The following is a 24258-nucleotide window of genomic DNA, read 5'->3' as shown; positions in this document are numbered from 1 at the left end:
ACGTCGTTGCGCGCGTCCTCGTCGTCGCCGTCCGCGGAGACGGTGCCGGCCGGCGCCTCGACGGCCACCTTGACGTGGTGCGGGGGCGGCCCGGGCGGCGTCGCGCCGCCGATGTCCTCGGCGACGGGCAGGCGGTTGGACGGCACCAGCTCGGGGCCCGCGCCGGCCTTGGTAAGCCCCGGCGTGCGCCGCGTCGAGTCCCTAGAGATGGTGCCCGCCAGCACGGCCGACGCCTCGCCGCCCTTGTCGGGGCACGGCGTCGACGTGGGCGTCGACGAGGCCGGCGATGACGCGGTCGGGTCGTCGGCGAGGCCGAAGCCGGGGGCGATCGGACTGAGCGGAGGCCGACCGCCACCGAGTCCTCCGGGGCCCTGCAACCGGAAGGGCATCTGGTTGCCGGCCGGACAAACCTCTCAACGGAGTGCTTCACGTCGACCGTACCTGGTAGTACCCGTTGGGGCCGTAGCTGACGGACAGCGCCGTGTTCATGGTCTTGCCGAACACGTTGAGGCTGTGGCTGGCGGACAGCGACCCGCTGCTCGAGATGGCGCCCCCGAGGTGCAGCCCCGCCAGGAAGCCGATGCGGCCCAGCAGACGACGGGCGCCGCGGGTGGCGTCCGCAGCGTCCGCGGCGTCGACGGGCACGTGCAGGCGGCAGAGCACGGCGTCCGAGCCGTGCGGCGAGCACTCCACGGGAACCTCGACGTCTGCCCGGACCGATTTTCCAGAAGCCTGGGTTATTTCGCGTCACGGCGCGTCTGGCTCGTCCTGGCCCGCCCCCGCCGCCGTGGCGCAACACTCAGTCGGCGGCCGCCTAATCCGGCGCGGCGGCGCGGCGGAGGACGGGGAGGACGCCGCCGGCGCCCTGATCCTGGCCGCGACACCCTTGGCGGCACCTGCCTTGGTCATTGACCAGGACCGGCAGTCCCCGTGACTGGGCGCTCAACGTGCAGGTCCTTTACCGTTGGCGTTGGCGGGGCTGACGGCGAGCAGGGAGCGCGCGCTCGCGGCGCCCAGCGCCGAAACCAACACGACGACGGCGACGACGGGGCGGGCCATGGCGAGCGAATGACGGGCACCGGGAGCGCTGCGATGGCTTCGATGCTTTGCCTCGCCCGGGTGAAAGTGTCCGCCCAATTAGGTCCCGATTATGCAGCAGCCTGACTCGCCTGTCTCTCTCGCACTCGTGGGGCCGTCCAGCCGTCCCTAGGGGCACGAGAGAGACAGCGACGAGGCGCTGCTCGGAGGCAGCCCGCAGACATGCTGGCGGTGGGTGGGGGCTCGTCGCGCATGCGGGAGGCGGCGACGCAGCGCTCAGACACGCGACGCCCGCCGACGCGGAGCCGGATCATTTCGGGACAATGCGAAATGCTGCACCGTAGTGCAACATCCCGGGGGAAGGGAAGGCCTCGGGGAGACAGCGCAGCGACCGCACAGCGGCCACCGTCCGCAGAGGAGGCCTGGAGGCCTCTATGGAGGTCGACGCTGGGGCCCTGGGGCCGCTGGAGGCGGTGCCCGGCGCGCCCTTCTCCCGGCCTTCCCGGCCAACCCGGGCCAACCCCTTTCCCCTTCGTTCGCCGTACGCGTCGCCACGGCACTGCAGCACGCAGTGTGGGCAGGCCGAGACGGATTGGGGGCAGCACAACGTCGGCGAATAAATTTTTGCTGCGACCTTGAGACCAAGATCTTATAGGGTGCTCTCTGCCCTGCTGGTACTAACAGTACTTTGTTTCCCAAGTGGATTGAATATTTGTAATTGAAAAGTACAGCTTTACGTATTTTTGAGGCCCCCGTGTTGCGCTACTACGCATTTGTCTTATCTTTGTGGGGTGAGAGGGTGGGGAGGTGGATTTGACGGTCCGCGAAGCACCAACAGGAAACACGGCGTGGCGGGGCGACGGGCTGTGGCGGGGCGGAGTGGGCGGGCCGGCCTGCGCCCAGCAAGGCCCTCAGCGCCCCAATCCGGGATCTGGGGGAATCAAATAGTGACAGGCTATCATGACTCGGTCCTATCTGTGGAATGGATGTTAGTAAGGCCCTCCCGAGAGTTGCTCAGCGATTGGGGAAGGGAGGGACCGGTGGAGACGCTCTGGCAGACAGACAGACAGACAGACAGACAGACAGACGGGCTTAAAACCCTCGGGGTACTGTTGCTCTCGCTTGCATGTGTTTGTAGCTTTTCAGGGTGAAGTGATTGCGTCACGACACTGGAAGGCTGGAAGGTCAACTATCGGCGGCGCCCGCATCTTTTCACGTGGCGAAAATGCATCGAGCTGCTAGACTCAAGGTGACTGACTATGAAAGTCATAGGGGTGGAGTCAGAAATGAAACTAGGTTCAAAACGATGATGCAATTTTTATTTAAAGATATTTAACATTACTTATTGTCCAACAAAAATATTTGATCTGTGTATTCTTCTTCTTTTTACAGTTCATTTATACAAATAAAATATGTTTATCACAAGTCTGAGTTCAATACGTAATTACAACACACTCAACGAAGAAACGCTGGGCTTGACAGTACATCGATTTGATCAAAAGATGCAAGATGTCTGCCAGGTAGAACAGACATATTTACGATAAAAAATAAATCTTCAGCCGAACAAAATTGCCTCATTTCACAACGATTTTATCGCGATGCTCCCTGTACAAGAACTAACTGTTAAACATCCCATCGGCTGTGACTAGGATTTACACCATAAACTCGAACGTAACCGGCGCACTTATAAAATATCCGAGCCGACGACCAAACGGACCCGAACAAAATAAATGGCCTGCTTTCAATTCTCTGGACGGCTTTGCCTATTTGCTTTTGATTTGCACAATTTGTTACCCTAGACGTAACTAATATTTGACACTTTTTGGCATGTTGGTCCGTGGGGTGAGAGTGTCTTGAGCACATAACCCGCGCAAACTGGGCGAATCCATTCGAAATCTGTCTTTTCTTTTTCACCCCACGCCCGGGCGGCCGGTCCGGGACCGGAAGGGGCGCGCAGTTCCATCACACTGCTATGGACGTGTACTTCTGCTGGGGCGTGAGGTCCTCCGGGGTGGGGGTAATCTCCTGCGGATTGGCCGGCTCCTCCTCGGCGTACAGCACGAGGTCCTTGCCCAAGTAGCAGACGACGGCGTCGAGCAGCACTCCGATCGTGGTGATGACTGCCAATCAAACGCCGCCAAGGATCAGACTCTCTGTCGCCGTTTCACAGTGGGCCAGAAGACCGGTGGAGGCGGCCAAAACTCTAGACAGGTTTTGGGCTCCAGAGTCACTAAATGGGACTCGAACCGAACGTGTGACCCCACCAATGGATTCCCCGTCCGGAGAGCAATCCCTTGGTGGGGTCACACGTTCGGTTCGAGTCCTGTTTAGCGACTATGGAGCTCAAAACGCGTCTAGGGCCGCCTCCACCGGTCTTCTGGCCCACTGTGCGTGGACGGCCGCGGACAGTAAACGTACCGGCCGCCGTGGCGTTGATGTAGGTCCGGAAGCTGGCCTTGTCGTACAGCCAGCAGTTGCCCTTGCGACCGCAGGACTCATCCCACACCAGGCACGTCGAGTCTGCAAGAGAGAGACGGAGACAGAGTGGGGGTTGCCAACCGCGCCAACCGCCAACAGTGTAGGGTGCACGTATTTCCGGCGCTACCAACCGATAATGGCTCCGAACAGTATCGGCCCGGGGATGAAAGCGAAAATGCTGATGAGGAACAGCGACAGCCCCTGCGCGAAGGCTTTGTCCTTCGGGTCCACCGCCCTGCACACCAACGAAAACAATACACGACCCGCCGTCAGACGGATTCTCTTGCCAGATCACGAATGCACAAGTTGTCATTTTGACCGTCGCCGAGTTCCCACCTGTAGTTGACGAGGAGGTTGCCGACCTTCCCGGAGGAGCCCAAGCTGTGCATGAAGGTGGTGATGATGATGAAGGTGAAGAAGACGTTGTGGCAGTCCAGGTCGCAGGGCCCCGCCCGCACCGCGCGGTTCGACACCTGTGGCCACGGCGTCCAGCCCGGGTAGCCGTCGCCGCCCTGCGTGTAGCCTTGCCCGTAGCCCGGCGTGTAGCCCTGCCCGTAGCCCTGCTGCCCGTAGCCGGCCGTGTAGCCGGAAGGGTAGCCGCCAGCCCCGACGCTCATGTACTGGTGGTGGTGGCTGGGGTCCCCCGACCCGTGACCAGGACCCCGCCACGCGTCAGCCCCGCCGGACACGCAAGTGCAGTTGTCGTACATCTGTGGAGAGGAGAAGTGCGGGTTCAAACTCTCGTCCGGGACGTTGACCTGGCTTTCAAGTTGTCGCTGCTCGCCTTGATGTCGTTGTGGATGATGCTGGACGTGCAGCCGGCGTGGCAGGCGGAGTAGAAGGTGAGGCCGAGCGGCTCGAAGCACACCGGGTCGTACTTGATGTTCTGGCAGCCGCAGTTCAAGTTGCACGGCATCGTCAGCTCCACCCTGGTCAACGGCATCATTCAAGTTTCGTTCCAAACGCTTCACTGCACGAGCGTGCTCGCACTTACCTGCCCTGGTAGTCCTGGCGGTAGCCCTGCAGGGCCACCTCGGGGCAGCCCAGGAAGATGAAGGAAATCTCGCTCAGCACGTACGTGGCGCCCACGATGACGTTCCAGCTCAACAAGTACAGCGGCCTGGGCTTGAAGCGCGAGATGGCCCAGCCCGACACCAAGAAGCCCGTCATCATGGCCAGGATGGAGATCGGCGCTGCGGGGTGGTTCATCCCATTCAGTGAGGGGCGGCGAATCGTTTTGAAGTAACCCGGGAAATGGAAGACGTTGCCTACCCGTGATCATGGACGCCTTGGCGGACGACTGCTGGAACTGCACCTCCATGTACTTGGTGATGAAGGTGATGTAGGCGGAGCCGCCCAGGATGTAGAAGATGCCGGACCAGATGTTGCACAGCAGCAGCTTGTTCTGCAGCAGGCGCATTAGGGCCCCGGGGAAGGCTGCAAGACAAGGAACGCGTTATTCGGGTTCCTCCTTCTCTCTCTCTTTCTCTCTCCCCTTCCGGGCCGCACCTTTAAGCGTCGGCTTCTCGACGGCCTGTGCGGACGCGAGGCCCTGCGTCGCGGGCAGGGGCTCCACCTTGAAGGACGTGCCCGACGTGAGCGGCCGTTCGTCCTTGGACAGGGCCTCCTTGGTCTGCTGCAGCGTGCCCAGCACCATGTTGCGGCCCATGTTCTTCTTGGGCAGGAAGCGCGGGAAGAAGGCCATGAGCGCCGCGAACATGAACATGGTGGAGCCGAGCAGGATCCAGCCTGGAACAGAGATCACGTCCCCGAATATGTTGTCTTCCTTCTTGTTTTTGGAAGCGGGCGGGGAGCTTACCCAGCCACCAGGCGCCCAGCCAGCGCGGGTCCTTCATGCCGATGACGGGCGTGAGGGACGGGTCGATGTAGAGGCTGAGGCAGGCGAAGCCCAGCACGAAGCCGATGGCGGGCCCCACCGTGCGCAGCGCCATGGTCAGGCCTGCGACAAAGACAGAGAGAGCAGATAGACAGAGCGCCTGCGGGGTAGGCAGCCCAACGTACGCACGCGCACGCCGCGCTGCCTACCCGCCGCTCCGCAGGCGGCGTGTGGCCCGTGGGCCCCAGCCTTGGCAGCCTACCCAGCAGCATGGGGGTGTTGGTCTTCTTGGTGTTGTCGTCCAGGTAGGTCTGGCCCAGCGAGAAGTAGAGGGTGGTGCCCACGCCCAGCACGAACTGCGACAGGAACACCAGCCCGGCCGGCAGCCACGTGTACTCCAGGTCCACCTCGTTGTCCAGCGGGCAGTCCGGGTCCGGCGGGTGCGACCACGAGCACAGCTTGGCCTGCTCTGTAGCAGCGAAGGGTCAGCCCGCGCCGCCCAGCAGCCAACTCCGCCGCCAAAAAGGCACGGCCAGGGCTTACCGCTCTGCGACACGGAGTAGTTGAAGTGGCGGTGCTGCAGGTACTCCTCGGTGAGGGCGATGGCGTCGGGGCCGGCGCCGAACACGAAGTGCGGCAGGGTGAGGATGAAGCAGGAGGCCGCCGACAACGCAACGCCCCAGGCGATCCACAGCGGCCGTCGGCCCTGGCCGCCGTAGTACGTGAGGAACAGGGACAGCATGATCTGGCTCACCTCGTTGCCGCTCAGCATGATGCCTGCAAACTCACAGTTTATCAGCCACTGTCTGTCGGTCTCTGTCTGTCCGTCCGCCCCGCGCGCCGCCTCCACGTCGTCCTCCAGCAAGGGGAGGGACTTGAACCTCTCTGGCTGGCGGCGCCAAACCTCGCGCCAGCCCTTGACGCGCCCTGACGGGTACGTCGGTACGTGCCTGCCCCTCTCTGCCCCTCCACCTCTCGGCCGAACCGAACCGATAAAAGGCAGGCTGCGAAACAGCGCCACTAAAATGTTATTTCATTCCAGAGAAAACAAGAATATTGCGCGCAGCGGGCAGGGCGGGGCAGGGCGCAGGCCGCGGGCAGCAAGTTTCGCATGTTGTTTTCGTTGGGTGTTGGGTTCAAGGCGGGGCGGAAAACGCACGGCACGGCCCTAGTTTGCTGCGAGGCTTTGCTCGTCAGGTGCAGCGGCCGTGCCGGGCCGTGCTTTCCTCCCTTCACAGTGAAGTGGTGCGCGGTGCGCCCTTGAAGGGAACCCCTTTTCCTGCTGAGCCCCTCGGCCTTTTAATTCAGACACTCGTGGAGGCCTCGGTCCCGGCGTCTGCCCGCAGGCTGCCCCCGCGTGCCGCTTCACAGTGGGCCGGAAGAACGGTGGGGGCGGCCAAAATTCTAGACGCGTTTTGAGCTCCAGAGTCACTAAATGGGACTTGTGACCCCACCATTGGATTCCTCGTTAGGAGAGGAATCCATTGGTGGGGTCACACGTTTGGTTCGAGTCCTGTTTAGCGACTCTTGAGCTCAAAACGCGTCTCGAATTTTGGCCGCCTCCAGCGGTTTTCTGGCCCACTGTGCGCTTGGCGTGTGTCGCGTGCCGCGTGCCTCCATGGCGGCGTGCTGGAAGCGGCGACAGCGCCCCTTTGCCGGGAAAAAGTTCCCGGAAGCAGAGCAAAGCAGAGCGAGGCAGAGCGAGGCGCACGGGGAGCGAAGAAGCGCCCGCCTCCGTGCCTTCCCGCCAGGCCGCCACCCAGGCAAACAGACTTGGCCACGTTACGGGAGGAACATTTGGGAAGTATTCTCAACTCCAACTCTTTTGCTTTTTCTCGTTTGCAGACAAAGCCGGAAATCAAAGGGTATTCCACGGAAGAAACACCGTGAACCGGAGTCGGGTCACTGGTCATATGGGACTTCCGTAAGCACATCAAATGTCATCAGCGGCCCTGCCAGGATAATGGGCCAGAATAGAGATGCAAATTTTCCGGAAACTTTCAAAGGGTCGGAAAAAAACAGGAAAAGTTGGAAAAAAACCCAGAAAATTTGGAAAAAAAGGAAAAATAGGAAAAATTAGTTTTTAAGCACTATGATCATGGAATCTACTATTTTTGTGCTTTGTTGCAACTTTACTTGTACTGACAACCCGAGATTCACAACAGCAAGCTCAAAAAAACGCACGAGAAGGAATCATAACAGGGTATAAGTAGTATGAGTGCACTGAGAATCGTGTTCACATAGGGATAAAGGTATGCTTTTAGCCTACTTTCAGGCAAAATGCCCGACTTTTTGCCTACTTTTCAGGCTGAATCTTTCCAATTTTTCCGAGGCCAGGGAAAAAAACGAAAAAAAAAACACTGTTTTTTTCCAATGTTTCCGGAAACTTTCCGGGCATTTTCAACCCTAGGCCAGAAACCAGCGACAAAAATTGTCCACAAGACATCTTTTAGAGTACAGGTGATGTAAATTTTGCCGTTCTTTGCCTCGTCTACTTTTTCTTTTCCCCTTTTTCTTTTATATTTGCCTCCTTTTCGCGAAAGCGCGTGGCGCAGGATTAAGAATTCGCCCTCATAGAAATTTCATGGTGTCGTGCCGTGGCGCGGCGGGGCGGGGCGGGGCGGGGCGCGGCGGGGCAGGCGTGCCGGTGCACGGGACACGCGTGCCCTCTGAGTGCGCGGACGCGCAGGCTTCGCGGACGCGCATAGCTTCACGGACGCGTGTGTGAGAGTGCGACGGCGTCGGACGGCGCGCGCGTAAAGGTGTGTGAGTCCGCGAGTGCGCACCTGCCGCTGCAATCTAATGACGTACACATGGCACCTCATGAAAAAGAACTCATGAAACATTTATTTTGGAATATAAAACGGGGCTTTGCGTGCCGCCGCTGGATCGGCGGCCGCTGGACGGGTAGAAGGGTGCAGAGGGATGGGCTGTGCGTTGCCTGGAGCCGCCACAACATTTTTTACGACTCTATAGCATTCGCGTTGTTTGCATCTTTTCGATTTTCCAGTGTGGTTCTCAACGGTTGGCAGTCCGAATTCTGGTGGACCTTTTAAGTTAGTCAGAGACGAAACATCGTGCCGAAAGTCGTCAATAGGGTATTTCGGAGCAGCCTTGGCCCGGAAGAAGAAGAACAAAAACGGAAGTTGGAAATGGCAGTTTATATGAGAAATATACGCTGCGGATGCTCATCCGTAGCGTATATTTCTCATATAAACTGCCAATTCTAACTTCCGTTTTTGTTCTTCTTCTTCCGGGCCAGGGCTGCTCCGAAATACCCTATTATTTTTTTTGTGCAGGTGTACAGAAAAATTAAAACGAAGCAACGCCAGCTTACCCGTGGTTTTACTGGGGATCTTGAAGCGCTTCTCCAGAGTGGTGAGCGTGGAGATGAAGTAGACGTACGCCATGGCCTGCACGGTGCCCAGCAGCCCGTACACCACCAGGAACGTCCTGGAGGTGGCGAACCGGTTGAGGCAGGCCGGCCGCCAACCCCACATGCCGCACAGGTAGTCGTTGTTCGTGTCGGCCACCTCCAGCGTGGAGGCCGTCTTGGAGGAGTCCCTGGACGCCATCCTGTGGATCCTGCGGCAGGCAGACAAGGGCCGTGCGTTATGGCAGGGCGATGTTCGAGTGGGGGGTGAGGCGCATGGACCGCATTACAAGTCCACTGACAGATATACTCGGACCAGAAAACGAAGAGCCCTGGGTCCTCGCGGTCGAGGGCTACCTGCAATGCTAGCCAAGGCGGCAGAGGCCATAAACCGCGAGAACTCAGAGCTCTTCGTTTTCTGGTCAGAGTATAGTTTGACAACAAAAAGTACAAAATGCGTCGGTTAATTGCTCTAAGAACATTTTCACTTCCTGCAATTGTTTGGCAACGGAGAACGCGATATCGGTGCGTGTCCGCGCGCTGGCGCGCTCTGGTCCACGCTGCTGGTTACAGGATCAAGTCAGATCAGAGGGCGGGCTCCTTGCTCCTCCCACATCGTGTACGACACGACACTGGAGGGCGCTGGCGCCGCTGGCCTAGTAGTCCCACGGGCACACAGACACACGGACACACGGACCTGGTCCGGGACCACCCCACTTGTCTGCCGCCAAGCTCGGCCAAGCTCCGCCAAGCTCCCCACGTCCGCCAAGCCGAGGGCGGCCAAGGACGCCATGGGCGGACGACGGGGGTATGAAAGGCAGCTTAAGCTGGATCTTGTAGTCTTGTACCTCATCCCGGAGAGATAGGTTGCCCGGTAAGCAGGCTGTGCTTTGCCTCGGGTGCCTTGCCGTGGTCCTTCCCTCTCGCCTCCCGCCTCACGCACACTCACACACACACACGCACACACACACACAAAACCTCACAGTGCACGAGGACCACAACGCTCAAACCCTGACGGAGACAAAGCATTTTTCGCCACAAGCGATATTTCTCTTTCCCGCGTCACACACACACACACACACACACACACACGCGCGCGCGCGCGCGCACACACACATGCACGGATAGTGAGGTGAGCAATAATGTCGGCGACGCTTCGCGCTTCGCCTCGCGTTCCGCGTCGCGGCCGCGGGCCTCCCACTCCACTGTCAGTTCCGCGGAGCCACCAAGACCACGCCGCGCCAAAGCCACTCGCCTTGACCGCGAGCGGCGCGTCGCGACGCCACCGCGAGGGGGAGGGGGAGGGGGTCAAGAGGCCGCGGCAGCGCGAGTATGGAGGCAGCTGGCTCGCGTAATACACGCCGAGTGCGCGCCCCGCCCCGCCCCGCCCCGCCCCGCCCCGCCTCGCCCCGCCCCGCCCCGCCCCGCCCCGCCCCGCCCCGCTCACCTGCAGCCGGTTACCCAGGACTCGGCGCGCCACGCGCGGTTCAAAGAGCCAGCACCTTGGCGGCACGGCGGCGCGCAAAATGGATCGCCGACGAACGCCGCGCTCCGCGTCTGGGACCGCTCTGTGGCGGCGGCCGGGCCGTCGGCGTCCTGGAGGCGGCTGATGACGCCCGTCGGTACAGCCCTGGCACTGCCATGGCACAGCCCGCGCCGACAGCAGCGCGTTACGTGGGTGAGCGTCCATTTGTCCGCGCGGCTGGACAACATCCGCTCCGTACTCCGTACTCAGTCATTTCGGTTCAAGGATGCACCGCGCTCGGCGCTCGGCCCGCCGGCCAGGCACGGCCAGGTACTCTCGGCTTGATGAGTTGGCCCAAGAAATGACGCCGAATAGAGCCAAGCCGTTCGTCAACATGACAGCCAGGCTGCCGCCGCAGGCTGTCACTCTGTCTCTCTCGCACTCGTGGGGCGTCGCGTTGCGGTGTGAGAGAGCAAGCGCGACGGCGGGCCGGTCGCGGATGCGGCGGCGTCCTGCACACTGTGATTGCATCCTCTGGAGGACCGCGTCGCGACGCGTCGGGCTGTCATGCACGTGCCGCCACTCCCGGAAGCGTGGAGCGGATTCAAAATTGTGCACGGGAAATAGGGAATCAAAGATAACACCCACCTTTTTATTTTTTCGTTTTTCATGGTGTGGCGTTGAGGCGCCACAACCAGCAGCGCTTGCCCTGCCCGGCCTGCCCACAATGCCTCCAGCGCGCTCTAGCGTGTGTTGATGCCTGTCGCCGCGTCGCGCCGCGGCGTCCTGTCGTGTCGCCCCATCCTCCTTCCCATCCTCCCACACCTCAAGGGCATCCAAGGGCTGTTAGTCAAGGCCGAGACCGCTGCTCCAGTTTCAGAGGGCCGTGTGCGTGTGTGTGTATGTGTGTGTGTGTGTGTGTGCACGCGTGCGAGCGTGCGTGTGTGAATGTGTGTGTAAGGGTTGACGGGGAGTGTGAGTGAGTCGGTGCGTGTGTGTGTGCGTGCGTGTGTGTACTTGTGTGGAGCGCGGAATGTGATCGACAAAGGGGGATGGCAGGTGGATAACGTCACTGAAAGGGAAGGGGAAGGGGCGGAAAGGGGGAGGGGGAAGGGTGCGGAGGAGTTGGGCTGGAAAAATAAGGCGAGGAGGAGAGAGGGCGGCGGGGGCAGCTCGTATCGAGGACAAAGGACCGCCTTTGAATGTGGCAGTGAGGAAAAGAGGAATTGGAGAGAATTCAAGAGAATTCGAGGGGACACCAGAGATTTCCATTCATATGGCGCCTTCTCTCGCTTTTATAGAACGCGTGCTCGAGTGAACTTTGCGTGCATGTGTTTGTGCGTGTGTATTTGTGTGTGTGTGTGTGTGTGTGTGTGTGTGTGTGCGTATGTTTATGTGTGTGTGCGTGCGTGCGTGCGTGCGCGTGTGCCTGTCTATGTGTGTGCTTGCCTGTACGTGTGTGCCCCGGTCAATTCATTAGTAGCGGCCGCAGATTGCAGCAGTTGATGATGGGGCGAGGGGCCCGACGGGCCGACCCGACGGGCCGACGGCCCACCGGGTCCGGCCTGCCCCGCTCCGCACACAACGGGTAAGTCGAAGCCGGGCGCGAAGCGCGAAGCATGGCGAGGCATGGCGGAGCATGGCGGAAGCAGCGAACAGAGAAATCAAACACGATGAATAATTCCGGGTCACGGCCGGTACGCCGCGGCACGGGGTGGTCGCGGTGGCGAGCGTGGGTGTGGCGGTCACTCGCTAATCGGAGGGGAGCGCCAACAAAACGACGCCGCTTTAAATCAATTTTCTGTCAGGATACTTTTGAGAGCTGGGACGCGTCCAGGCCATGTCATTAACGTCATCCTGGTGCCGTGGAAGCACAGCGTTACGACCGCCGGGTCCACTTCCAGTGCCTCCAGTGTACTTCCAACAGCAGCTGTCCAGCCGTTGTCCCGTCCTGTCGGCGCTGCGGCGGCAGGACGCGGCTGGACCAGCAGGACGACAAGACCAGCGCCAGCGCCGCCCAGCTGGTCGGGCCGGACGCTGGCGGGGCTGGCAGTGCAGTGGACGCTGGCACGGGCCCGTGCCGTGCCGTTCGCTGCACCAGACTCAGCAGAGGCAGAACAAGTAAAAAGCCTGTGGAAATAAGGCGTACAGTGCACGACGCGCAGGACGACGACGACGCTCGGCGCGCCCCGCCCCGCATAGCAGGTGAGATGCCCGGCCGGCAGCACCGGCTGCAGTCTGCGCTCTGTCTCTCTCGCACGCCTCCCCCACGCCTCGCGAGTGCGAGAGAGGCAGGCGGCCCGGTGCACAGTGGGCCAGAAGACCGGTGCAGGCGGACAAAACTCCAGACGCGTTTTGAGCTCCAGAGTCGCTAAACAGGACTCGAATCGAACGTGTGACCCCACCAATGGATTGCTCTCCGAACGAGGAATCCATTGGTGGGGTCACACGTTCGGTTCAAGCCCTGCTTAGCGACTCTGGAGCTCAAAACGCGTCTAGAGTTATGTCCGCCTCCACCGGTCTTCTGGCCCACTGTGCGGTGCAGCGGCCTGCTCGAGGCGCTGTTCCGGCCGTCCTGGCTAGGCGTATCGAGTGACGGCGGGACGCGGCGACGCAGCGGTACGGCAGCGCCGCGGTGCGTGGTGCCGTCGGCACACCGTCGTGCCGCGTAGTGCACACGGAGGAGCCTAGCCGGGGTGACTGACACGTCGGTCACGCCCTGCACGGCCTGCACGGCCACGCCGCGACACGCTCGGGGGAACGGGCCGCGCGCACCTGTGTGTGTGGCGTGGCGGCGCGGCGTGGCGGCGTGGCCACCGGCTCACAGTATACAGGGTGCTCCCCAGCAGGCCGATCCCTAGCAGTGTGGCAGGATCGGTCCGCAGGTGCTCGGCGTCCCCCCTGGCGTCCACCCTGCGACCGACGTCGACGCCGTCCTATCAGCATTGTGCCCGGTCAGTCCTCCGACCGCGCCGCGCAGCGCCCTGCCGCGTATCAGCTGCCGACTCCCTTGCCATTCACCGCGAAAACAAAGGCGGATAAACTGGGTGGGAATGTGGTGCGCCGTGCCGTGCCGTGGCGTGGCGTGCCGAGCCGGCGTTTTCAATTTGTCGGGCAAGGTTCGACGGGCCGGGCAGTATTCATGGATGCAGTGAATCCCGTCCCGTCCTATCCCGACCGTAGTATCTCGACCGCGTGGAATGGTGTGCCCCCTCCCCCTCCCCTCCCCCTTTCGCTCCGCCGCCCACCACGTCTGCTGATGCATTCCTTCCTCCAGGCCTCCAGCAAGGCCTCCAGCAAGGCCTCCAGGAGCCGTACAGTAATTCGGCCCCATGTGCGCGAGCGGCGAGTGGGGCTCGAAGCCGCCGAAGCTACAGACCGATTCCGAGTGTCGTCTTCGTCGCTCTGTCTCTCTCGCACCTCAACGGGGGGGCCCAGGAGTGCGAGAGAGACAGAGCGACGAAGACGACTCTCGGAATCAAGTGTGCTGCCGAAGCTGCCGAAGCGCGGCACGTGTCCGATGGGAAGATAGGCCGTGCGCCGCGCTGGTTTCTTATCAATGGCACGTGTGCGACGGCGACGGGCTGCCTCTCAACAGTGTACTGTCTCCTGTCTCTCTCGCACTCGTAGTGCGTCCGAGGGGTGCGAGAGAGACAGGGCGACGAGGCAGCGGCCCTATCGATAGTGCACCTCGACGGGCGGACGCCGCGGACGGACGAGGAAAGACAGTGTCGCGCTGTCGCGCTGCGCGGGCAGACAGACAGGCAGCAGAATGGCAGGCAGACAGACAGGCGGACTGCATGATCCTGAAAGGCAACAGACGGCGGACGCGAGGAGGGCCATGCCACCGTGGAAGTAGGCAAATGTGATGCAGCCATGCGGAGCACGGCGGCACGGCGGCGAGGTGGCCCAGGGCCTGGTCGAGGTGGGGCGTGGTCCTGGAGGCCTTAGGCCGCTCTAGGCCCTCCACTCTCCGCCGAGGCAAAGGGCAGCGAGGCGGACTTCCACCAGCAATGCTTTCGGGGCTCGGTCTCTCTCGCACCCATGTGAGCGCGGGAGGCCGAGCGCTGTCCGGGGTCAGCCTGCAGGATAGGAATAAATCAGCCGGAGTGGCAAAGGCTGGTGTCTGGCTATGCTGGTTCGGGCGCGGGCCGCGCGGGCCAGCTCCGAAAGGAGGTCCTTTCCATTCCTTTCCTTCCCGTTCCACGACCGCTTTCTGGCCGTTCTTTGTGCGAGTTTGCGCGCGATCGCCGTGCTCGCCGTGCTCGTGTGGCGCTCAGCAGCTGCTCGTCGAAAAGCCGCATTGTTGCCCCGGGGCGGCGGGGGCGGCGGGGGCGGCGGGGGCGGCGGGGGCGGCGGGGCGGGGGGGGGGGGGCGCGGCGGGGGCGGGGCTCAGCCCCTCTCATCGGTAGTGCTGCTCGACGGCGAGGCCGAGCTTATGTCGGAGGAAAGCCCCGTGTGCAGCCTGCTGCCCGGGAAACAATGCTCATCGGCCGAAGCTTATTGCAGACAGTCCGCCCGGCCCGCCCCCCGCCCCACACTGCGAGAAAAGATCACGGTAAATCCTGTACTGATTACTCCAGACTTCACCGTACTTCTTTTAACAGGCAAAACCGTCGTTTTTTACAGGCAATACCGTACTTTTTTTACAGGCAACACCGTACTTTTTTTACAAGGAATCCCGTACTTTTTTACCCGGCAATCCCGTACTTTTAATACCTATCAAAAACTGCTATAATTTATTTCAGTCGGTCGACCCTCGTTTTTCAAGATTCTGATGTACATAAATGCTGAAGTCGGACTCCTGGACCCCCCTTCCGACCACTCGTTGAAAAGGTCTTGACGAGACCTATCGAAAGGTGCAATAAAATTTTTCAGTCGGTCGACCCCCTTTTTTCAAGATCCTGATGTGGACAATTCTTGGGAGCGGCCTTTGTTGGGACCAGATCTGATCCTTCCTACGGCATGCACTGTACGAAAGAACGGTAACTACTGTTAAAAAACTACGGAATATCTTGTAAAAAGGGTACGGAAAATACTGTAGACTGTACGGTGGATACTGGTTTTTGAAGTACGGTAAAGTTTGGCAAAAAAATTATCCAGGATTTACCGTCATTTTTTCTCAGAGTGCACGGGAGCGAGAGAGACGGAGCGACGAGGCCACTGTTCGGTGTCGGCGTGCAGGCTGCCTGCAGGCTGCACCACTCCACCGAGTCAGTGATAAGGCCTTTCTTGTGCTGTTGATTCACCCCGGTCCGGTCCACAACAAAATATGATCGTGCCAATTTTGTCGACCGCCATCGCTCTGCGCTCTGCGCGTTGCGCCTCGTTGCTTTCGCTCGTTATTGTCAATTAAACCGAGCTAGGATGTCTGTATAGACACGGACCGCGCGATATTGATACGGCATGGCCATTTGCTATGGTGGTGGTGGTAGCGGCGGCGCTGGTGGTGTTGGTGGTGGTGGTCTGCATGGCCATGGCTCCCTCGACCGACCGACCCACAAACAAACCTCTTGTCCCGTCTGGTCTGGTCTGGCGTGCCGTGGCGTGGCTATTGGAGTTGATCCCCCACTATCAGGCCCCGCCCCCGCCCCAGGTGGAGAGACCCGCTGCTTGCGCAGCTCTGCGAAGATCATCAAGGTCGCTCTTTATCATGCTGGCCGCACCTTTCCTGTGCGCGGAGCGCGGATTAGATGGACTCGCTCTTTTTTGCTGCTTCCGCGATGTCCGCGGCGACCGCGGAGTCCGCGGTGTATTTGTGAAGCCCGCGATTTCTACGAAGGGCGCGATTTCCGCGAAGGCCGTGATTTGGCGCGAAGCCCCTCGCCGGCCGCGTCGCCGCGTCGGCGGCATGACACGAACACCGCGACATGCAGCGCGCAGCCACTCAGGACCCAGGGCAGATAATTAGTCGAGGAAGGTGAACCGACGTCCGTCGCATAGCAGTCGCTCTGTCTCTCTCGCACTAGCGGGGACTTTCGCAGGGGTGCGAGAGAGACGGGGCTACGAGAGCACCGCTCGGAATGAACATGGAATGAACATGGAATGAACAACGCCGAGCTCGGAGGGCGGCAGCGCGCGGCAGCACGCGGCAGCCTACACCTCGCAATGACACAAAGGAGGCAAAGGCGCCATGCCAGCCAGGGTGCACAGTGGTCCAGAAGACCGGTGGAGGCGGACATAACTCTAGACGCGTTTTGAGCTCCAGAGTCGCTAAGCAGGGCTTGAACCGAACGTGTGACCCCACCAATGGATTCCTCGTTCGGAGAGCAATCCATTGGTGGGGTCACACGTTCGATTCGAGTCCTGTTTAGCGACTCTGGAGCTCAAAACGCGTCTGGAGTTTTGTCCGCCTCCACCGGTCTTCTGGCCCACTGTGGGGCGTGCTGCCGGGCCGCTGTCGGATCGGCACGCAGCCCCGCAGTCTCGCAGTGCAGGAGCAAGGATCGCTCCACCGCCTCGTCGCCGTGCCCTGCCCTGCCGCCCTCGCCCTCCCTTCCCTTCGGGGTTGGCGTCGGCAGCGTCGCGGTGGCCTGTTCCATTCACAGCAGGCTGATTCCGAGAATCGCTCTATCTCTCTCGCACTCATGGGGCGTCCCGTACGGGGCGAGAGAGACAGAGCGACGAAAGCGACTCCCGGAATCAGTCCGCTGGGCCCTAATCGGAACTAATCACACGGCGCCCCCTTCATCCTCTCGCGCGTCTCCGAGGCGGCGCCGTCTCCGTCGTCGCCCTGCCTCTCTCGCACTCGTTGGGTCGTTCCGGGGGAGTGCGAGTGCGAGAGAGACAGAGCCGTGTGATGAGCCCGCTGGCGAGGTCGGGTCGTCACGACCGGGCCGGGCTAACTCGTTCGTTCACCTAGTCCGGCTGGAAGGCTGGGAGGCAGGGCCTGGGCCCGGCCTGGGCTTGCTGGCCTGGCCCGGCTCGGCACGCCTTTAGGCACGCCCAGCACATCCATCTCCAGCCCTGCGGCCTGGGCCGGTGTAAGCGGCGAAGTGTACCCCCCGGCCCAGGGAACCCTCGGGTACAACTCGCCTAGGACTAAGGTACCCGGGGGTACACAACGCCTAGGCTCAATGTACCCCGGGTACCTCAGGCCTGGGGGGTACACTGAGCCTAGGCGAGTTGTACCCCGGGTACAAAAAGCCTAGGCGAGTTGTACCCGGGGTACAAAAAGCCTAGGTGAATTGTATCCTCCCTCATCCGAGGGGAGGATACAACTAGCCTAGGCGAATTTGTATCCTCTCTCGCCGAGGGAGGATGCAACAAGACGAGGGGATTTATATTCTTCCCCGGCAGGATTGTGATGCGTCAATGGTTGGTTTTTAATTGAACCGACGGAAGACTTCTAAAACTGAATTGTCCTACCAATCCTAACCAAACCTAACGGGCTCGTGACAGATCTTACTCTACTCGCGACAGATCTGATTCTCAAAAGAAATCGTACAACCTTTCCTAACCAAACTAACGGCTCCCCTTGGATGGAGGAGGATACAATTTGCCTAGGCTTTTTGTACCCCGGGGTACAATTCGCCTAGGCTAGTTGTATCCTCCCCTCGGATGAGGGAGGATACAATTCACCTAGGCTTTTTGTACCCCCGGGGACAACTCGCCTAGGCTTTTTGTACCCGGGGTACAACTCGCCTAGGCTCAGTGTACCCCCCAGACCTGAGGTACCCGGGGTACATTGAGCCTAGGCGTTGTGTACCCCGGGTACCTTGGTCCTAGGCGAGATGTACCCGAGGGTTCCCTGGGCCGGGGGGTACACTTGTCCGCCGACGCGCCCTGCGCCCCACCGGTAGGCCGGCCCGCGCGGCCTCGGCACGGACGGGCTGCCTAAGCTCCAGGCGCCTGCCGTCCGCAGCCCCGCCCCGCCCCGCCCCGCCCCGCCCCGCCCCGCCCCGCCCCGGCGGCTTACTCGCTGTACCACAACAACTTGGAATGGACTAGGCGGGAAAACGTGCGCGTGAACACGGACCAGCGCGGAGCAGCCACCCCGAGCCACCCCCAGGGCCCGACGGGCATCGCCTCACGGCACCCATCACCACCACCATCACGGTGGCGACCGGAATGCGTTGCAGTTTCCGCCTCGACGGATCGCTGCCGGCATAGCTGTGCCCCGCTCTCCGTGCCGTCGAGGTGCTTGTGCTGCTTGGTGCACTAGGAGAGGCGGGGCACAATCAGCGGCGACCGGCGTGGGCGTGGAAGGGGGGGGGGGGACTTAAACTACCTCCCGGCTGCCGATCCAGCCTCTGCAAGGGCCGTAAGTGAGTCCCCCGCCCCGCGCCGCACGTCGCTCGGCGACCTGCCGACCCCCGCCAGCCGGTTCATCGTGCCAAAGGCGGCCCGAAGGCGGTCCGAAGCGAAGCCAGCCAGGACCCCGATCGGGACAGATGATCTCACGAGGAGCTCGCAGCCGCCGCCCAGCCGCCTCTAGCTCTAGCCGCCTCGAGGTATCACGAGGGCCGGGCACGGGCACCAGGCACTGCGGGCACACCAGGACCAGGCGGGCACACCAGGACCAGGCGGGCACACCAGGACCAGGCGGGCACACCAGGACCAGGCGGGCACCAGCCGGGCCGTGGTGTCCACGCCACGCCACCGCCAGTGGAAGCGTGTCTGACCCCCCGCCGAGCTTCGCCGAGCGAGCAGCAACAACAACAGCAACATCATCAGCGGCCTCCGGAACAACAAACCGATTTTTCCCTGACAAAAATTTTGTAGTTTTTAGTTTTGCAGTGGGCCAGGCCTGGCCAAGCGCCGCGCCGTGAGGAGCGCATCGCACTGCCAGCCAGCCAGCCAGCCAGCCAATGGCACGGGCATGGCACATAGCTGCGCGCTGTGCCAGTCCCAGAGCGGGCCCGACGGTGAGCGGACCCTGGCTGGCCCCTTGACCTGGAATGCATTTTAGGCTCTGAGAGATCCTCCTGCAGCAGGTTGTAGGCGGAGTGGGAGGGGGAGTCGGATCCAAAGCGGAGGAATAAAAGGGAGGAGGAGGAGGAGGAGGAGACGAAATAGCGATTCCTGTCTATGTTGTCGTTTGGTGTTACTTTTGTTGTCGTTGTTGTTGATGTTGCTGCTGTTCTTGCTGCCGACACAACGCGCTTCCGGTTGTCATCGCGCCACGTGTTCCCGCCAACGATGAGCAGAAGCAGCCCTCGAATCTGTAAACGTCTTCTCCTCTCCGCGCCGTTCAAGTGTTCACTGTTTGCAGAAGGCGCCGCCTGGATTCGCGGCCATCGCCGTGCCAACGCGCGTGGCTCCGCTTGGCGTGTGGCGGCGCGTGGCGTGCCACACACGTGTGTCATTGTTCGCAGTAATATCCATCCCGCTCGGAATCGCACGCGACTCGGCGAGGCGGGGCGGGGCGGGGCAGGGCGGCAGGGCCTCCCGCTTCGCACAGTGGGCCAGAAGCCGGTGGAGGCGGCCAAAACTCTAGACGCGTTTTGAGCTCCAGAGTCGCTAAATGGGACTCGAACCGAACGTGTGACCCCACCAATGGATTGCTCTCCGAACGAGGAATCCATTGGTGGGGTCACACACGTTCAGTTCGAGTCCCATTTAGCGACACCGAAGCTCAAAACGTGTCTAGAGTTTTGGCCACCTCCACGGGTCTTCTGGCCCACTGTGCTTCGCCCCGCTTCGCCTCGCGAGCCTTTTCAATATTTGCCCCGCGAACAGCGTATGCCCTCTAGTCGTGCAGGCCGACTCTGAACACTTGTCTTCGTCTCTGTCTCACTCGTGGGCCGTTGCGTGCCGCTCCCTGGGGGTCCCTGGGGGTGCGAGAGAGACAGAGCGACGCTCCGGCCGCCCTGTTTGCAGTGTCGCCGTGTTTGCGCGGCGTGCGTCTCCCGGACGCGGAGCGCGGACGCCGAGCTCGACAAGAGCGTGTCTGTTTTAAAGACGGCACAGGCCCGGCAGGCCGCCTGGCGGGTAGGCAATGCAAGGCAGGGGTGCGCCATGGCCGCGTGGTTGCCTACCCTCGCGTCGGCAGGCGGCTGGGCGGACAGACGGGCAGACAGTCAGATAAAAAGGTAGAAAGGCGCGCAGGGAGACAGACCGACGAAAAAAGGCGCCAACAAATCCAAATCCGATGATAGGGCAGCCGATTGGTGTTGGGAGGCGCTGTATGGCGGTGCTAGCAGTGCCACCTCGTCCTGAGGCTGATTCCAAAGGGCACTCTGTCTCTCTCGCTCTGATGGGGCCCCCGTGGTGGTGCGAGAGAGACAGAGCGACAGGCAGCCCGCGCCGTGTCCGCGCGGCCCGTGCTATCGCGACGAGAATCATCCGGCGGGACGCGAACCCGCGAACTGGCGCTCGTCGCACGTCATCGGGCGTCCGCGACGCGCTCTGCGTGTCCGTGTCCGCGTGTGCGCGTCCTTGGTCGTCCTTGGCTGAGAACCCAGAGGCACAGAGGCCGAGAGGACAAGGACAACACTTTTGACCACATTGCGGGAAACACAAGACCACGCCGCGGCAGATCGGCGACATTTTTTCAGAGTCCTCGTGTGCAACCGTGCACCGGCCACCTGAAGTTGTTTCCCGATCATGTTGACGGGACTGTAGCGAAATTTGGTCGAAAACAAAGAGCGAGCGTGTGCACTGCGAGGCAGTTTCACCGGGCAGTTTTACCGCTGTCGACGCGTCAATGGAAGGTGCTGTAAACTGAGCCGGGGCATAATCGCCAGAGTGCGGCAGGGCGCGGCACGGCGTGGCACGGCGGCACGCGGCGCGGCACGAGAGGCCATTTAGCCTTGGACGGAGACACACTGACTCACTCCTCAGTGCCGCCAAGCCGCCAACGTGAAACGGGGAGTGAAGCCCGACGAGCCGATCGCCAGTCTGGCAGGACAAAAGAACTACGCAACGAAAAAAAAACTTTACCGATGTAGCACATTGTTTTTGTTGTTATTTTTTGTGTGTCTTTTTGCAACGATGATGCCACTATTCTGCGGACCGTGTTGCGCTTCATCTCCGAACTTTTTGAATCCCCTTCCGATGGTCTTGATGGTTGGATGAGGAGTTCCGTCAGCCGTATCTCAGAGTTTCGCTCCTCACTCGCGCTGCTGCCCCGAATAGTTAGTTTTCCTCTCGGAGTGCGTGTGTGTGTGTGTGTGTGTGTGTGTGTGTGTGTGTGTGTGTGTGTGTGTGTGTGTATGTATGTGTGTGTGTGTGTGTGTGAGAGAGAGAGTGAGAGTGAGAGAGAGAGAGAGAGAGAGAGAGAGAGAGAGAGAGAGAGAGAGAGAGAGAGAGAGCGCTTCCCTTCCTCTCCTTCCCTTCGCCGCGCTGCCGCGCTTCGCTGTACAAAACAATGGTGAACGTATCTGATGGACACGTGTTGGCCGGGCCGTACGGGACGGCCCTGGCGGCCCTGGCGGCCCTGCCGGCTCGGGGCCGAGATGAGCCCTTTTGTGAAGGGCTTAACCTGTGTAGCTCCACCAGGTTGTTCCCGCTCGGGGGGCGCGTACAGCGTGGCAGAGCACGAGTGGAGCGCGCTGCAAAGTTGCGTCGCGTTTCATCAGCGAGCCGTACGGACGTCCGCCGGTCCGCCGGCGCCACGGACAAGTTGGAGCACTGCAGCGGCAGCTGCAGCACCAGGCAGTACAATGCAGCAGGAGACCCGGAGATAGTCGGCTTATGCAGGCAACACGCAGGCGGCATGCAGGCAAACATGCCGCACGGACCCGCCGCCACCGGCTCTCTCTCTCTCTCTCTCTCTCTCTCTCTCTCTCTCTCTCTCTCTCTCTCTCTCTCTCTCTCTCCCTCTCTCTCTCCCCCTCCCTGCGCAAGGCAAATCTGTTCCAAACGCAGCGGGTGCACCGGCAACTTTGGAACTATTTTCCCGTCGCAATGTGATTAGCGATTGGGCGTCCTTTGAGTCGGACAGCGGCACTGCACTGCAAGTTCAGGGTGCAGCCAAAGCCAAAGCAAAGCGGGCATCGCGGTGCACAGCGCAGCGATTCCACTCGACGATTCGTCGCTGTCTCTCTCGCACCCCCACGGGCCTCCGCAGGAGTGCGGGGAATCAGCGCATCGGTCGGATCGCCAGCCGCGCTGCGAGAGGGGAGGAGAGCAACTGGGATCAACTTTGATGCTACGCGCTGCATCACTGGAGTTGCTGCTTTCCCGGATTGCTGAACCGAACGCCGGACGCCGAAAGCAGGAGGCCGATGGGGCACCGGTGCGTAGTGGGTGAGCTGCAGGCTGTGGTGCAGGGTGTGGCGTCTCTCTCGCACCCACGGGGCGCTCCGTAAAGACACGGCGAGATGGAGAGAGACAGAAGAGCGACGAATCAGCCCACTGGCCACGTGTTTCCTTTGAAACAGCACAAGCAGGCGAGGCATCTGTCCAGCCGTCCATCCGTCGTCGCTCTGTCTCGCTCGCACTCACTGGGCGTCCCACAGGAGTGAGAGAGAGAGAGAGAGAGAGAGAGAGAGAGAGAGAGAGAGAGAGAGAGAGAGAGAGAGAGAGAGAAGAGACAGAGAGAGAGAGAGAGAGAGAGAGAGAGAGAGACAGAGAGAGAGAGAGAGAGAGAGAGAGAGAGAGAGAGAGAGAGAGAGAGAGAGAGAGAGAGAGAGACGAAGCAGTCCTTCGTATTCGGGCGGCAAGTGCCGCAGTGCTCCGCAGTGCTGGTGTTTTCGAAAAACAGACTAGCTGAGCGAACGCGCCGGACGCATGGAACACCCAGAACGGCGTCCTGGGGACAACAACGCCGACGTCCAGCCGTGCGAGACACAATGACTCCTCGTCCTGGACGAGAGCGTCACGATGCTGCTGCACCGTGCGTGGCGGTGCGGCGACGCGGCGTGCACCGGCAGCCACTTTATCTTCATCATGCCGCCCCGCCCCGCCCCGCCCATCGCCGGCGCACACGGCCACTGCCACGGCCGCCCTGGACTAGCCTTTCGCGTTGAAGGGAGCCCCAGGCGAGGGGCGGTCCTGCAGGCCGACTGGACGCTGTCTCTCTCGCACTACTTAGGGGACGCCCCATGAGTGCGAGAGAGACAGAGCGACGAGAGCACTTTTCAAAAATGCAGGCAGCCAGGCGGCGATAGCGATGCGTGCCGCGAATCGGTCCCCGCGGCGGCATGACGTCATCGCTCTGTCTCTCTCGCACTCATGGGGCGTCCCCTATCGGTGCGAGAGAGACAGAGCGACGAAAACGACTCTCGGAATCCGTCTGCTGCATGGCGGCAGCCAGGCATAAATAGTGTGCTTGGCGCTTCACGCCGCGCCCCGCTGCATCAGTCCTTGGCGCCACACGCCAATTTTCCATAATGATGCTAACTATGCTAACCGTGTGTGGCGGTTCGTAATCGGGCCGTTTTCGGTGGGAGTCGCCGCGACGCCGCGACGCCGCGCTTCGCACCTCGTTCCCAACCACGCAATCCGTCGTGGGCCAGGCGAAAAATGACGTGTCTTGTACTTTTCAATGTGTGTTTTAAGGTAAAGTTAAAGGTAAGGGTAATGATAAAGGTATAAAAGTAAAGGTTATAAAGGTAAAGGTATAAATGTAAAGGTAAAGGTATAAATGTAAAGTCAAAGGTAAATTTAGGTATCATCTGCTAAAAACTCGAGCTGACTTTTTTCCTCCCGCGCTCCTTCGTCGAGGCGCTGCCCCCCGCCTTCGTGCAAGGAACTGGCGCCAGTGAAGGCTGTTTCCGAACGGCGGTTTCCTTCAAAGAATTCTCTCTCTCTCACACACACACGCACGGTCATGGAGCGGCGCGCGGTGGTGTAAGAGAGACGGAGTGTGCGGAATCGCTCTGCTGGTTTCGCACTTGCAACGGGGCGCGTACCGGCCGTACCGGCGCGGCCGGCGGCACGTACGCACGCGGAGTGGAGTGGAGGTGTGAGGAACGGAACGCACACTGCCATGCCGCTGCGCGCTGCAGCGTCGGCCACTAACAGTGGCGGCGCCGGGAGAGTCGCGGGGGCGCGGCAGCGAGGCGCCAGGACGCCGCCGTCAGGCCGGCACGGCGATGAATGCCGCCAGAGTGTCACGCCAGGCGGGGCGGGGCGGGGCGGGGCGACGAGGACTTGGAGTGAGTTAAAGGAAACATAATG

The 24258-nt window shown here is 61.1% G+C and overlaps 1 protein-coding gene across 3 annotated transcripts in view; it reads right to left on the bottom strand.

The window, feature by feature from the left end:
- Positions 1-2666: 2666 nt before the first annotated feature.
- LOC117649428 (solute carrier organic anion transporter family member 74D) overlaps positions 2667-24258 on the bottom strand; it is a 28764-nt gene continuing 7172 nt past the window's right edge. Inside the window, exons 1-13 of one of the 3 annotated variants that reach the window (XM_034392214.1) lie at positions 10174-10280; positions 8691-8938; positions 5897-6130; positions 5616-5822; positions 5336-5476; positions 5026-5265; positions 4789-4953; positions 4511-4709; positions 4301-4445; positions 3853-4226; positions 3648-3751; positions 3457-3558; positions 2667-3158 (exon numbers count right to left, since the gene is read on the bottom strand). In XM_034392214.1, the coding sequence (XP_034248105.1) occupies positions 3001-3158; positions 3457-3558; positions 3648-3751; positions 3853-4226; positions 4301-4445; positions 4511-4709; positions 4789-4953; positions 5026-5265; positions 5336-5476; positions 5616-5822; positions 5897-6130; positions 8691-8928 (2307 nt within the window). In that variant the 5' untranslated portion in view covers positions 8929-8938; positions 10174-10280 and the 3' untranslated portion in view covers positions 2667-3000. Of the gene's footprint in view, positions 3159-3187; positions 3214-3435; positions 3559-3647; positions 3752-3852; positions 4227-4300; positions 4446-4510; positions 4710-4788; positions 4954-5025; positions 5266-5335; positions 5477-5615; positions 5823-5896; positions 6131-8690; positions 8939-10173; positions 10281-24258 lie in introns of those variants that run through there. The other 2 variants (XM_034392213.1, XM_034392215.1) reach the window with 2 other exon arrangements.

The sequence above is a fragment of the Thrips palmi genome, unplaced genomic scaffold (assembly GCF_012932325.1).
Source record: "Thrips palmi isolate BJ-2018 unplaced genomic scaffold, TpBJ-2018v1 HiC_scaffold_4, whole genome shotgun sequence".
Taxonomy (NCBI): Eukaryota; Metazoa; Arthropoda; class Insecta; order Thysanoptera; family Thripidae; genus Thrips; species Thrips palmi.
Note: the sequence above shows the minus strand (reverse complement) of the source record. Positions and strands in the feature narration are given on the sequence as shown.